Source organism: Kogia breviceps, chromosome 5 (assembly GCF_026419965.1).
Source record: "Kogia breviceps isolate mKogBre1 chromosome 5, mKogBre1 haplotype 1, whole genome shotgun sequence".
In the NCBI taxonomy this organism is placed as follows: Eukaryota; Metazoa; Chordata; class Mammalia; order Artiodactyla; family Physeteridae; genus Kogia; species Kogia breviceps.
In genome coordinates, this window is record NC_081314.1 from 29,049,082 (window position 1) to 29,065,809 (window position 16,728).

At 38.7% G+C, this 16,728-nt stretch overlaps 1 protein-coding gene across 1 annotated transcript in view; it reads right to left on the reverse strand.

The window, feature by feature from the left end:
- COL6A5 (collagen type VI alpha 5 chain) overlaps window positions 1-16,728 on the reverse strand; it is a 148,029-nt gene that overhangs the window by 90,581 nt on the left and 40,720 nt on the right. The window contains exons 4-5 of the mRNA XM_067033807.1: window positions 13,577-14,209; window positions 7,974-8,534 (exon numbers count right to left, since the gene is read on the reverse strand). Coding sequence (XP_066889908.1) covers window positions 7,974-8,534; window positions 13,577-14,209 — 1,194 coding nt within the window. The remainder of the gene's footprint in view (window positions 1-7,973; window positions 8,535-13,576; window positions 14,210-16,728) is intronic.

Below are 16,728 nucleotides of genomic sequence, written 5' to 3' on the forward strand. Positions count from 1 at the left end.
GAAGATAACTTGAAGAGATTATACTTGAAAACTTCACTAATATGTGAAAGGAAATAGTCAATCTAGTTCAGGAAGCACAAAGAGTACCATAGAGGATAAATCCAAGGAGAAACATGCCAGGACACATATTAAGCAAACTATCAAAAATTAAATACAGGGCTTCCCTGGTGGTGCAATGGTTGAGAATCTGCCTGCTGATGCAGGGGACATGGGTTTGAGCCCTTGTCTGGGAGTTTCCCACATGCCGCAGAGCAACTAGGTCTGTGAGCTACAACTACTGAGCCTGCGTGTCTGGAGCCTGTGCTCCGCTACAAGAGAGGCCGCAATAGGGAGAGGCCTGTGCACCACGATGAAGAGTGGCCCCCTGCTTGCCACAACTAGAGAAAGCACTCACACAGAAATGAAGACCCAACACAGCAAAAATAAATAAATTAATTAATAAAAACTCCTACCCCCAACATCTTTAAAAAAGTAAATACAAAGAAAAAAATATTAAAAGTAGCAATGGAAAAGCAACAAGTAACATACGAGGGAATCCCCACAAGGTTAACAGCTGATCTTTCAGCAGAAACTCTGCAAGCCAGAAGGGAATAGCAGGACATATTTAAAGTGATGAGAGCAAAAATCTACAACCAAGATTGCTCTACCCAGCAAGAATCTCATTTAAATAGAGAAAATAAAACCTTTAGAGACAAGCAAAAGTTAAGAGAATTCAGTACTACCAAACCAGCTAAACAGCAAATGCTAAAGGAACTTCTGTAGGTGGGAAACACAAGGGAAAGAAAAGACTTGGAAAAACAAACCCAAAACATTAAGAAAATGTAAATAAAAACAAGACCCATATATATGCTGTCTACAAGAGACCCACTTCAGACCTAGGGACACTTACAGACTGAAAGTGAGGGGATGGAAAAAAGATATGCCAAGCAAATGGAAATCAAAAGAAAGCTGGAGTAGCAATACTCATAGCAGACAAAATAGACTTTAAAATAAAGACTATTACAAGAGACAAAGAAGGACACTACATAATGATCAAGGGATCAATCCAAAAAGAAGATATAACAATTATAAATATTTATACACCCAACATAGGACAACCTCAATACATAAGGCAAATGCTAACAACCATAAAAGGGGAAATCAACAGTAACAAAATAATAGTGAGGGACTTACCCCACTTTCACCAATAGGCAGATAATCCAAAATGAAAATAAATAAGAAAACACAAACTTTAAATGACACATTAAACAAATGGATTTAATTGATATTTATAGAACAGTCCATCCAAAAACAAAAGATTATACTTTCTTCTCAAGTGCTCATGTAACATTCTCCAGGATAGTTCAAGTCTTGTGTCACAAATCAAGCCTTGGTAAATATAAGAAAATAGAAGTCATATTAAGTATCTTTTCCAACCACAACTCTATGAAACTAGATATCAGTTACAGGAAAAAAAGATTTAAAAAAACAAACACATGGACGATAAACAATACACTACTAAATAACCAAAGGATCACTGAGGAAATCAAGGGGGAAATCAAAAAATACCAGAAAACAAATGACAATGGAAACAGGATGATCCAAAACCTATAGGATACAGCAGAAGCAGTTCTAAGAGGGAAGTTTATAAGAATAGAATCTTACATAAAGGAAGAAAAAAAAAATCTCAAATAAACAACCTAAGCTTATGCCTAAAGCAATTAGAGAAAGAAGAACAATAAAACCCTAAAGTTAGCAGAAGGAAAGAACTCATAAAGATCAGATCAGAAATAAATGAAAAAGAAATGAAGGAAACAATAGCAAAGATCAATAAAACTAAAAGCTGGTTCTTTGAGAAGGTAAACAAAATTGATAAACCATTAGCCACATTCATCAAGAAAAAAAGGGAGAAGACTTAAATCAACAGAATTAGAAATGAAAAAGGAGAAGAAACAACTGACATTGCAGAAATACAAAGGATCATGAGAGATTGCTAAAAGCAACTATATGCCAATAAAATGGACAACCTGGAAGAAAAGGACAAATTCTTAGAAAAGCACAACCTTCCATGACTGAACCAGGAAGAAATAGAAAATATGAACAACCAATCACAAGCACTGAAATTGAAACTGTGATTTAAAATCTTCCAAGAAAAAAAAGCCCAGGACCAGATGGCTTCAGAGGTGAATTCTATCAAAATTTTAAAAAAGAGTGAACACCTGTCCTAAACATAACAGAGGGAGGAACACTTCCAAACTCTTTCTGTGAGACCACCATCACCCTGATACCAAAACCAGACAAAGATGCCACAAAAAAAGAAATATACAGGCCAATATCACTAATGAACATAGATGCAAAACTCCTCAACAAAATACTAGCATGAAGAATCAAACAGCACATTAAAAGGATCATACACCATGATCAAGTGGCATTTATCCCAGGAATGCAAGGATTCTTCAGTATACACAAATCAATAAATGTGATAAACAATATTAACAAATTGAAGGATAAAAACCAGATGATGTTTTCAGTAGATGCAGAAAAAGCTTTTCATAAAATTCAACACCCATTTATGATAAAAACCCTACAGAAAGTAGGCCTAGAGGGAACCTACCTCAACATAATAAAGGCCATATATGACAAACCCACAGCCAACAAATTCTCAATGGTGAAAAACTGAAACCATTTCCTCTAAGATCAGGAATAAGACAAGGTTGCCCACTCTCACCACTATTACTGAACATAGATTTGGAAGTTTTAACCACAGTAATCAGAGAAGAAAAAGAAATTTAAGGAATCCAAATCAGAAAAAAAGTAAAACTGTCACTGTCTGCATATAACATGATACTATACATAGAGAATCCTAAAGGTGCTACCAGAAAGCTACTAGAGCTAATCAATGAATTCGGTAAAGTAGCAGCATACAAAATGCAAGTCTCTTGCATTCCTATACACTAACAATGAAAAATCAGAAAGAGAAATTAAGGAAACACCCCATTTGCCATTGCAACAAAAAGAATAAAATACCTAGGAATAAACCTGCCCAAGGAGTCAAAAGAACTGTATGCAGAAAACTATAAGACACAGATGAAAGAAATTAAAGATAATACAAACAGATGGAGAGGTATACCATGTTCTTGGATTGGAAGAATCAACATTGTGAAAATGACTATACTACCCAAAGTACTCTACAGATTCAATGCAATCCCTATCAAACTCCTAGTGGCATTTTTCACAGAACTAGAACAAAAAATTTCACAATTTCTATGGAGACATGAAAGACCCAAATAACCAAAGCAATCCTGAGAAAGAAAAACGGAGCTGGAGGAATCAGGCTTCCTGACTTCAGACTATACTACAAAGCTACAGTAATCAAGACAGTATGGTACTGGCACAAAAACAGAAATATAGATCAATGGAACAGGATCGAAAGATCAGAGATAAACCCACACATATATGGTCAACTTACCTTTGATAAAGGAGGCAAAAATATACAATGGAGAAAAGATAGCCTCTTTAATAAGTGGTGCTGCAAAAACTGGACAGCTACATATAAAAGAATGAAATTAGAACACTCCCTAACACCATACACAAAAATAAACTCAAAAGGGATTAAAGACCTATATGTAAAGCCAGACACTACAAAACTCTTAGAGGAACACATAGGCAAAACACTCTATGCCATAAATCACAGCAAGATCCTTTTTGACCCACCTCCTAGAGAAATGGAAATAAAAATAAACAAGTGGGACCTAATGAAACTTAAAAGCTTCCACACAGCAAAGGAAACCATAAACAAGATGAAAAGACAACCTTCAGAATAGGAGAATATATTTGCAAATGAAGCAACTGACAAATCTCTAAAATTTACAAGCAGCTCATGCATCTCAATTTCAAAAAAAAAAAAAACAAACAACCCAATCCAAAAATGGGCAGAAGGCCTAAACAGACATTTCTCCAAAGGAGATATACAGATTGCCAACAAACACATGAAAGGATGCTCAACATCACTAATCATTAGAGAAATGCAAATCAAAACTGCAATGAGGTATCACCTCACACTGGTTAGAATGGGCATAATCAGAAAATCTACAAAGAATAAATGCTGGAGAGGGTGTGGAGAAAAGGGGACCCCAATGCACTGTTGATGGGAATGTAAATTGATACAGCCACTATGGAGAAGAGTATGGAGGTTCCTTAAAAAAACTGCAAATAGAACTACCATACGACCCAGCAATCCCACTACTGTGCATATACCCTGAGCAAACCATAATCCAAAAAGAGTCATGTACCACAATGTTCATTGCAGCTCTATTTACAATAGTCAGGACATGGAAGCAACCTAAGTGCCCATCGACAGATGATGGATAAAGAAGATGTGGCACATATATACAATGGAATATTACTCAGCCATAAAAAGAAACGAAATTGAGTTATTTGTAGTGTGGTGGATGGACCTTGAGTCTGTCATACAGAATGAAGTAAGTCAGAAAGAGAAAAACAAATACTGTATGCTAGCATATATATATGGAATCTTAAAAAAAAAAGTTTCTGACTAACCTAGGGGCAGGACAGGAATAAACATGCAGACGTTGAGAATGGACTTGAGGACGTTGCAAGGGGGAAGGGTAAGCTGGGAAGAAGTGAAAGAGTAGCATTGACATATATATACTACCAAATTTAAAATAGATAGCTAATGGGAAGCAGCTACCTAGCACAGGGAGATCAGCTCGGTGTTTTTTGACCAGGTCAAAAAAGGGGTGGGATAAAGAGCGTGGGAGGGAGACGCAAGAGGGAGGGGATATGGGGATATATGTATACATATAGCTGAGTCACTTTGTTATACAGCAGAAACTAACCCACCATTGTAAAGCAATTATACTCCAATAAAGATGTTAAAAAAATAAAGTGATTTGATAAACACTACAAATCATTATTAGAAATTTGGGTGAAAAGCTTTTACTAGAGATAATAAGTACATTAGTAAGCACATATCTATTCAACATGTACTGTTCCTTTATTTATACATAAAATTCGTAGATACCCTACTGACTGGAAGTGGACATTTGTATGCATATATATGTATCTGTACATATATACAGGCATAGAAGACCAATTTCTATAAGCCATAAAAAAGTTATTAATTCTTGGTGCAGGAGTTGTATGTGTATATATATACATATATATGTACCATAGTATATATTTATATTACATATTCTATATATAGTGTAAATATATTTTCTTTAGCATGTATCTCCTTAGTCTTAACCCTTTTGTCTATCTGCTATCACTGCCATTCTTTTACCAGCCTCTCCCTCAATACTCACAGAATCTATCCCATAGTATTTGAAAATGTATCATCATTTTCAAATGATGATACATTTGAAAATAATGATACAGTATCAGCCATAGAAGAATTAAAAGATGCTATCTGTTTTTTAATAACTTGTAAAAGGCTCACCAGAGGGTATTAAAACCATCATTTGAGATCCATGCTGCCCTTGAGCCATTTTGAAAGTTGTAAATAGGGAAGTTCCCGAAGACGTTTGTGGCCTTGGCAAAGCCCCAGCTCTGCGAAATGTGGAAGGTTCTCTTCTATGAACACATGTCAAAAGAGGAGACTTTTACCTGTGGTTCAGTATTCACAGGATCTACCTCCTCGTCTCTATTTGTGATGGAAGCTGCTTCTTGCCCTCTACCATCTCCCACTTTTCCATGTCAAGAAAAGAGTTTCAACTAGGCAGATGGTCGCCCAGGTAAAGACTATATTTCCCAGGCTTCTTTGAAGCTAGGTGTGGCCCTGTGACCAAGTTCTTGTTAGTATATATTAGCAGGACTGATTTGGCCACTTCTGGGTCTTAACAATAAAACAATTGAGCATGGTGGGCTCCCCTGGCCCTATCTCCCTTTCCACAAATGCAGGGTGATGAGGACTGGAGCTCCATTTGACCTAGAGATGGGTGCTATGTGTTGAGCAAGGACCAGCCTCTTTACTAGACCTGGACTGCTTACTCTGGACTATTACACAAAAGAGAAACAATATTCTATGTTGTGTAGTTTAGGGTCTTTTTCTAGAACCACTTAACCTGTCCCTGAACCAATACACAGTCACTCCATCCACATGTGCTCTGAGACCAGTCAGTGGTTTCCAGGCCCTCCAGCATAGGATCCTTAGTTTTCCTGCCTCTCTATTCACCATATTATCACTCATTTCCTTGTCCACAGTTTGTCTCCTCCCTCAGGTGTACCAGGGTTTTGGCACCTGAATTGCAACTACGTGATCAACAAAAAACGTACTGTTTTTCTTCAGACTGGTTCATGACTTTCTTCCTTGAGAAGACCTGAAGTACAATCTATTTTAGGTTTCCTGAAATCCTTTCACTTTCCTTGGTTTCAACTCCAGGAAACGTCAGGGAACCTGTACTCTTACACTCATTCTAAGACATCCTGAAGACCCTACTCTACTACTGTCCATAACAGGAAGAAAAAAATCAATAAAGTTGTGATTTAGGATTTTGCTATTAATGCTACTTATTTGCTGGTTTATTTTTCTTTGGATTTTAGTGACTCAGAAAAAATTCTAACACATTTTCACTTTTGTAAGTTCAAGTAAGTTAGAATTCTTTTCCCTTCCACATCAGTGAACACCTTGACCAACTTTTAAAATAGCCACGTTTTATGTAGCACTTACCATGGGCTAAGCCCTCTTTTAAGTGCCCTGCATGTATTAGTACCTTTAAGCTTCACAATAAGCCTACACATATGGGACAAAGACAGGTAGACAGTAAGTAACCCATTCAAGGTCCACAGCCAATAATTGATAAATCTGGGTTGTGAACTTTGATGCTTTGACTCCATCATCCTTTATCTTAATCAGTAAGTAACATGACTCTTGGCAGACAATATTTTCAGGTGCTAATACTTACAGTCAACACACACCATCTTCAATTGATAAGTGGCTATTATTATTTTTAAAAATTTTATTGAAGTATAGCTGATTAACAATGTCATGTTAGTTTCAGGCATACAGTACAGTGATTCAGATATATATATATATATATATATATATATGTACATTTTCAGATTCTTTTCCCTTATAGGTTATTACAAAATATTGAGTACAGTTCGCTGTGCTATACAGTAGTAGGTTCTTGTTGTTTATTTTATATATAGTAGTGTGTATGTGTTAAACCTAACCTCCTAAATTATCCCTCCCTCCCTTTTCCCCTTGGTAACCATAAGTTTGTTTTCTATGTCTGTGGGTCTATTTCTGTTTTGTAAATAAGTTCACTTGTATCTTTTTTTTTTAGATAAGTGGTTATTACTAATAAGAGAAATAACAATCAGGTGCAGGAATTTGCACATTGTTCTTCCTTACTTCTGTAACTTAATTTTTAGTCAGAACAAAAATTCAAATACGTGTTTCTGTTATAAATAAAAATAAGCAAGGGTTACATATGTCCTAGGTATGCATTCATAATAGACAAATAATGGTTGGTGTTTATTATGCTAAACCTATACAGATACTCTGATGTAGGTATTATCCTCATTTTCTAGACAAGGAAGTTCAAGGTTCAAGCAGTGAAGTGAGTTGAACCCTAATCTACTTAAAGCCAGAGCCCACTTTCTTTCCACTGTCCTCATCTGCCTGAATTAGTGTGTACACACACACACAAACACACACACACACACACACACACACACAAATATAAAGTTTCTTATCCTCCACAGCAGTGGGCTTTGTCAAAGCAACAACATTCTTAGCAACCTTCACACTTATGGCTTTCAAGATGGCCTTAGGGCAGCTGTACAGAGAGGGATTCTCCAACCTTGGCAATTAGCTTAAAGTGAGGGGCTGAATCCCTCCACAGTTATAAAGGAAGTTAGCAAAATGTGAGCCAGACAACTGGTCACGTCATTCCTTGTTTCGGCCTATTAGTCCGCCTGAAGCAACCAACAAAGTACAGAGAATAAAGCCTTTTTCTTTTGCTTACCTTTCTCAGTGCAGATGCTGCGAACAACTTCATTTTTGATGCTTTTTAAAGAATCAAAGTTCTTCCCAAAGTTAACCCTTTCCTCTGCCCCAGCAATTTGTTGCAGTTGTGTTCTGTTAACTTCACCAATGCCGACCACGTGGATGGTGATGTGTTCAGCCCTTAGTCTCTCAGCAGGTGCCAGGACACCATCCCTGGACATCCCATCAATCAACACAATGAGGTAACAGGGTACCTCGTTCATCCTCTGCTTCCTTCCCTTCCTTATTAGTGGCAGAATGAAATCCAGAGCTGCCCCAGTAAGAGTTCTGCCTTTAATTTGCTTGATGTTGGAAACAGCCTTTCTTAATGTCACATCATTAGGATAGTCATTGATATCAAATTCCACTTCCTGCAAGTGGGAATACTGCACAGCTCCAACTCGGACTTTGTCTGGGCCGATGCTAAACATCTCTATCACCGCCAACATAAATTCCTTGATTTGCTCAAAGTATTTATTCGGAATGCTGCTTGAGCCATCAATGAGGAAATAGAGATCAGCCTCTTTTGTATCTACACAGCCTGCAGAAAAATGGAAAGCAGAAATTGCATTCTCTGTTAACTATAGAGAATCTGGAGAGAACATTGCAGGAGGGTTTGGAGAGGAGGATGAGGCTGCGAAGGTTCTAAAGAATGAGAACACTTCAGGTTTGCATGGAGCCTGGACACTTCACTGTGCACATTCATACCCATTTTCTTCTTTGAAACTTACCACAACCTTCTGAAGAAATTGAAACTGAATGAGGCCTAGTGGTTTGTCTGAGGTCACACAGCCAGTGAATTAAAGAGTAAGGATGAGATTCCCAAGTCTCCAGGCTTTTAGTTAAAATCATTTTTCTGGTATTGACACCTGGTTTTTTAGTTTATGCCTTATCATTTCCTGAAAAATGGGATGGGATAGATGACCTTCTGTTCTTACTTCCCCAATAACCTCTTCTGTCCAGAACAACTGGAATAATGTATTTAAAACTAGAACCAGATTATATTACTCTTCTGCTTAAATGATTTATCATTGTACTTAGAATTTAAAAATGAAAAATCAGCCAATCTTTCCCCCTTCTTTTCTCTCTGACCCTATTTCCAGCAATACTTCATCTTCCTCACTGTGTTCCAGCAACACTGGGCTTCTCCTGTACTCTAAATGTGCCCTAGGGCTTTTGCACCTGCCCTCTTTCCTGGAATATTCTTCCCCCAAATCTTCATGGCTGGTTCCTTCTCACCTCCTGGACATGCCAATTCAAATGTCTGTTCTTTAGAAGGGCTTCCCTTCCAGCTAAAGCACATCAATCATTGTCTATTCTATTAACCTATTTTCCTTATGATGCCCATTACTTTCTGAAATTACCTATTCATTTGTTCATGAGCACAGCCTGTCTCCTGTCACAGAATGTCAACTCCATGAGGGCGAGATTTTGCAGTTTTCTGCTTCTGCCCGGTAGGCCTGGTATATCACAGGATTTCAACAGAAAATTGTAAATGTTCCTTCCGTCGTTGAGCAGCTTCTCTGAAAAAGTGCTTTAACTTTCCTAATAGTCTATTTACAACTCTATTTAGTCATTTTTGAAATTGGGTAGAAGGAAAAGCATACTTTTAAAATTTAGTTATGTGCACATCTACCTGGTTGAGTATGTGAAAAGGTCTTTAAAATACAAGACAACTTAGTCATTTCAGAAATATTTTCTTTCTTGATAGCTTGTTGGCAATACATGGCTATTGACACTACTTCAGGCTATGAGGAGTTGGTCCTTAAGAAATCAGAAATACTGGAAATAAGTTTGACCCTGAGAATTAAACTATGAAATCTACATATAAAGTATTAGGGCAGGGACTACCCTGGTAGCACAGTGGTTAAGAATCTGCCTGTCAATGCAGGGGACACGGGTTCGAGCCCTGGTCCGGAAAGATCCCACATGCCGCTAAGCAACTAAGCCCGTGTGCCACAACTACTGAGCCTGCACTCTAGAGCTCACGAGCCACAATTACTGAAGCCTGTGCACCTAGAGCCCATGCTCCGCAGGAAGAGAAGCCACTGTAATGAGAAGCCCATGAGCTGCAACAAAGAGTAACCCCCTCTCCCTGCAACTAGAGAAAGCTTGCGTGCAGCAACGAAGACCCAACACAGCCAAAAATAAATAAATAAATTTTTTTTTTTTTTAAGTATTAGGGCAAAGGTAAGCAGTTATCTGTAAAAGACAGGGGTGATGCCAGGCCACAAAAACTTGACAGCAACCAGAATGAATTGACTTATATATGTAATAAAGAAGAATGGTGGTCGGTAATGAGGAAGAGAAAAATTCGAGTCTGGGGGTAACCATGGCAATACCCATCCAACCCTGCCTGGAGCTGTGAGTCACATGTTGCTATTAAAATGTGAACTTAAACTGATTAAAATTAAATAAAATTTAAAAGTCAGCTCCTCAGTTGCAAAAGCCACATTTCAGGTGCTTAACAGTCTCATGTGGCTAGTGGCTATTATATTCGACAGGGTAATTACAGAATATATCCATCTAAAAAGTTCAAGTGGACAGGGTTGAAGAGAAATGTGTCTCTCCTGGCACAAGGCCTCACTTGAACAGTTATACAGAGAGATAGACAGAGATGTAGATCTATATATTTGATTTTAAAATAGTCATTCCCTTGATTAAATACCACTAGACATTTCAGTCATAAAACTAACTCCCTTGCTCTGATTCCACATCCCCCAGCAGTCTTTTGATTACAGTTTAGCTTCTGACTTGTCTATATGTCTACAGGGAGAGACAATGTTGCTCAGAGGACATGGATGTCTAGGTCCCTGGGCACTAATAGTTCCACTGCAGAGATAATCGTCAATCTTTTTTTCATGCATAGCATCTCGGTTTGGTTAATGTGAGTCTTTCCTTGTTTTAATGAAGTTCTATTTAATAAATTGAATACCTAGTGGTGCCGAAGGTGGTGGATACAGCACGGACTAAGTCAGTAGAGATTGGTTCTCTGTGTCTGACCATTCTGAAACTACAAAGCTGGCCACCCCACTGTAGACCATAGCAAATTCACTGAGGTAGTGGTTCTCAGATATTGCTAGAGTGAGTTTGTTGGGGAGATTTCTAAAATCCAGGTGGCCTAGGCCCTACTTGCAGAGACTGAGTCATTGGGTTGGGCCACTGAATTATTAACAAGGTCCTCAGGAAGTCCTGATAAATTTACAGCAGACACTTTTGGTACTCCACCTGTATCCCCTCAAATCCTTTACCATTTTTGTGTAACCAGTTCCCAGCACTTTCATTCCAATAGCTGTGTCTGTGGGTGGGTGGGCTGCTCTCGGGTTGTTGAAACCCTTTTTGCTTGGTATTAAGCCAGAGGTGTCTGGAAATGTACATTCCCTTCTGTGTGCTGGAATATAAAGTCTCCAGTTACATTGCCCGCTGACTAGGACAAATCTAAGGTTTAACCCACACTGTCTCTCAAATGGTCCTGTGGAATTGACCTCCATGGGACTTTGCTTATCATCCTGTCCTTCCTGGTCCCATATCCTCCCTTCTCTACCAATCTCTAGTTTTTCCTGGGTATATTTTTAATATATCAGTTTCATATGAATCCTTACCTGACATCTACATCTGAGGAACTCAATCTAAGTCAGGTACCAGTATTAGAGAGTCACTGAATTAATAAGAAGCCACTTACTGAGGCCTTATGGAAGATAAGGATGGCCCTTGTCCTAGCCTTGGTACCATATCTTCCCATTTAGAAATTCTGTAATGACAATAATAGTTTTTTGTCACATAATTTCAAACTCTCTGAGAGAGACCACGCTACACATCCCTCCTATGCCCTAAAAGTTGCTACTAGAGCAAGGCAGCTACCACTCTAAGAGGCTCCTCTCTGTATCACTCAGGAGGTAATAGGGGACTGGTTTCTTGCTGCTGCCTTGTAATGTATATATGCAAGAGGAAATCAAGGGCTGGTCCAGGATTGCATCCTTAAACTTTCAATCAACTAATCTGAATTTAAAATTAGCCTTTAACATCATTGGAGGATCTTTTCCATGTGAATGCTGCCAAATTTGAGTTTCAATTGTTTGGAAGCATTTTATCTGCAGGGAAATGTCAGCAGATATCTCAGAATTAGATAAACTCGAAGTCATATCAAGTATTTTTGGCAGTATGTCTTGGCATCTTTGAAAAGAACTTGGTAAAACTATAGCAGATTCGGTTGTGTATAAAGATATAAGTACAATGATGATCCCTGCAAGACTTTTATAAGAGCGAAATATTGGCAATGACCTCTATATCCAACAATTTAGGATATGTTAAACAAATTATGCTATATCCATAGGATGGGATATTATTCCCAACCTAAAAAGAATATTGCCAAAAAATATTTAAGGAGAAGGACAAAAATTCATGTTATAAGGTTGATAGAAAAGTGAATAAGGCATATCATACCTGCTATCCCCAATATCCATTATCTTTTCTACACTAATTTAGTCCCCAGTATTTGCCTAGGTACTTGGCTGCCCCAAGTAAAGACTACATTTTCTAGCTCTCATTTTTACAATGAAGAGTGACATGTGACTAAGTTCTGACCAATAGGATGTAAGCAAAGATGGCAAGTGTAATTCCTGGGAATATCCTTGAAAAAAAGAGAGGGAAGCCTGCCTTTTCCTTCTCTTTTATAATTCTTGTTTCTGGATGTGAATGTAATGCCAGGAGCAGTTATTTTGGATTATGATGCTGAGAATAGAGACCACAAAGAGCAGAAAAATAACTTAGAAAGAGACAGTGTCCCTGACACTGTGTTGTAATATCCAGCTCCTTATACCTACCTCAGGACTTATTTGTGAAACAGAAAAAAAAGATAGTTTTATCCTATTGAAATCATTGTTATTTTTTCTTTTGTTAGTCACACTCAGAAGTAATTGTAACTGATACAAGTTACCCAACAGTGTGTTTCTGCATTGTCTAATACGACAGCCACCAGCATGTAGCTATTAAAATAAAAATTAAATTTAATTTAATTTAAAACACAGTTCTTCAGTTCCATTAGCCTTATTCCAAGTGCTCAATAGCCATGATTGGCTAGTGGCCTCCTTATTGAACAGTGAAGATAACGAACATTTCTATCATTACAGAAAATTCTGTTCGACAGCACTGATACACATAATGTTACATCGTTTTTTAAAAAATGTGTATGCATGTGTTTGTGTGTACATGAGTGTAGAGACAGAGAAGAGACTAAAAGATAAGAGAAATAAATGATAAGAATGGCTTTATCTGAAAGGTAAGATCGCAGGTGATTTTATTTTCTTCTTTATGTTCATCAACACTATCAAATTATTTTATAATTAATATTTTTTATATTTTATTGAGGTATGATTTACATGCTTAAAACATTCATCCACTGCAATCATTCAATGATTTTTAGGAAATTAATAAAGTTGTGCAACCATCACCAAAATCTAGTTTTAGAACATTTTCATAACTCCTAAAGTTCCTTTACGCAATTACAAGTCCTCACTCCGGCCCCAGCCCTAGACAATTGCTCATATTATTTTTATACTATGAAAAGGATTTTTTAAGACATACCAGTTTTATCAAGTTCCACTTGTTCAGCATGAGTTGAAATTTGGGACCATATTTCATTCTGGAGCTTTTTCAAGAAGTTCTTACTGTAAACTTCCAAGTCTGCATAAGAATTCATCATGGAGATGGTCTGTCCTGGAGGGTAAGACACTATTTCTTCTAACTGGGTCTTGTTGGCCCCTTGGATGCCCATGGCAAACATAGTTACATCCTCCAGCCGGAGATTCAGTGCAGCCTCACGCACCTTGTCATCTGATGGTTTGTCAGTGACCAGGACTGCAATCTGGGGCACTCCCTGTGCCCTTCTGCTGCCACTTGATTCTAAGAAGCCTTCTCTCCTCATCTTCTCAATGGCAGCACCAGCATTGGATTTCCCAGCCTGCAGAGAAAGCTTCTGGATTTGCTTCTGAAATTCAGATTGGGTTGTGCTTGAGCTCAGAAGAGAAAAAGTCTGAACTCTGTCACTGTAACTCATAAGACCAAGCCGCAGGCAGCTGTCTTTCACATCCAAGGAGGAGGTGATATTCTTCAGGAAGTTCTGCAGGTTCCTTAGATTCTGTTTGGTCCCAACAGACTCATCCACCAGGAATATGAGGTCGGCAAGAGAATCTTTCTGACAGGCCCTGCGGAAGGGGACTATGGAGGGAGAAAAAGTAGGAATGTTAGTACACACCCCTGGCCCAGAGTGAGAAAGGCACTCTACAGATTGTCAGAAGGCATTCGTGAAAATAGAGCAGTCATGATGTATGCAGTTAGCATTTTTTTTTAGTGAACAAAGGATAACAATTCTCAGCAAAACTTACTTTGGCCATTGACTTCAGAGGATTTGCAATGCTCTTCCCTCTATCTGAAGAATGCTTCTTACGATTTTCCTACCGCATCTCATCAGCATGTTCTTCATGAGCACCATCACCACCAGTATGACCACCAACACAACTACTACCACCAACAGCAACCACCTCCACCACCACCACCATCACCACCACTACCACCTCTACATCCACCTCCACTACTACTTCCACCTGTACGACCTCTACCACCACCTCCACCACCACCATGGTCTTCATGACCACCATCGCCACCAGTATGACTACCACCATCACCTCCATCACCACCACCACCTCTACCACTATTACCCCTCATCTTCAGCACCTCCACCACCTGACCTTCCAACACTATCACCACCACCAACTCCAAGTATGAACCACTACCAGTATGAACCACCACCACAATCACCACCACCACTTTCAAATGCTGAAATATAGGCATAAATTAGCAGAAATATACCTGAGCTCAGGGAGCTCACATTCTATGGGGAGGACAGATAAATAAATTATGCTATTTCAGACCATAATAAATGCTAACAAGGAAATAAAATAGGTGACTCAATTGAGTTACCCTATGTTGAGATGTGGGATGAGAACTAACTGATCTGAGACATAAAAAGTCAGGGAAGACCTCTCTGAAATGATTACATTTGGGTTGAGAAAGAGGAAGAGAAAAATTGAACTACACATAGTGTGAAAGGAAGAAGAATTCTGGCAGAAAGAAAAGCAAGAAATAGAAACAAGCAAGAAGCCCAGAGTAGCCGGAGCCAATGAGTGAGGGGAACAATGATGGATGAGGTCAGAGGGAAGCAGGGCCCAATCATATGGGGCTCAGATGATCTTATTTAAATCTTTTAAATATCATCCTAGTTTCTGAGGGGAGATAATGAATTCATTAAAATTCATTAAAAAACAATTGCCCTAGTCCAGGAAAGAGATAATGGTTCTTGGACAAGAATAAAGCAGGTAAGACAGAACAACAAGAGTAGTTTTGATACATGAATTAGAGATAGAACAGAGAGGACTTGATGATAAATTAGATATGAGTATTGGGAGACAAAAAGGAAGTGGTGAAAACTCCTGGGTTTTTGGCCTGAACAACTGAGTGGATATCGGTGGTACCTTTCTCCAAGATAGGGGAGATAGTGGGAAGAACAGGTTGGTGGAAGAAGTCAAGAGCTCCATTTCAAACATACTAAGTTTGGGATACTATTGAAGATGCAAGGTAAGCAGTTGGTTGTATAAATCTGGAATCCACAGGAGGGTATACCACATGCACAGAATGCCCACTCCAGGAAGAGGTGGAGGAGCCACAACTGTGGCGGGTGTAGCCAAGAGATAAGCTCAATATTGCCAAGAACTATCCACAGGATTGTGAGCTCTAGAAGCCAGAAGGCATGTCTTACTTATCTCTATCTCTCCAGTACCTGGTGCCTGGTGGGAGCTCAGAAATATTTGTGGAATTATAATATTTCTCATAAATTTACCAATGTACTCTGAAACTCACATAGTTGGCTAAAACAAACTTACAGCATGGCCCACTCAACTCAGTATTTATTTGCAAAAAGCTAGTACTATTAATGACAGTAAACTGCCAAACTCCATACAAGTCATCTCATCCATATCGTAAGGTAGATACTATTATCCCCACTTTATAGGTAAGGAAACTGAAGCTCAGAGGTTAAGTAACTTACTCAAGGTCTTTAGCAGCCAAGCCAGGGTTTGAACCCAGACTCCAAAGCCCTTACTCTTAACCTCTAAAGGCAAGGATACGGTCTTGACAAACAAAACCTTGTTGTACTGTATACTGCTGTGAAATAAATTAGGATGAGTGAGAGAAACACAGATCAGTACACAAAGCCTTCTAAGAAGGTGGTAAAGTCCTATGGTCTTGGAGAGCTCAAGCTACCTACAGGGCTGTAAGATCTCCAAGGTCCCCAGGGTGAAGGGTCACAGGAAAGTTTTTTTTCTCTGGGAAGATAAGCACATGTGCTGTAAGAAATTGCTACTACCCCCAAGACAGGAAGAGTGAGGGATGGGAAGAGTAGAGGTAAAATTACTCCCTGATGCTTCAGGGGTAGCACTAACTGTGACAGAGCCTTCTAGATACTTACCCAAACCCATTTCCTCTTCTTGCTCATAGACCTAGACCTGATTTCTCAGCCTCACCTGCAATTAGGTGTGGCCATAGGACTAAGATCTGGCTAATGAAATGTGAGCAGAAGTAGTGTGTGTCTCTTCCAAGCTTAGCCCATAAAACCACATCATGAGTGACGTTCCATCTTTTTTCCCTTCCACCAGCTCTATACCAATTCCCAAGGCACCTTG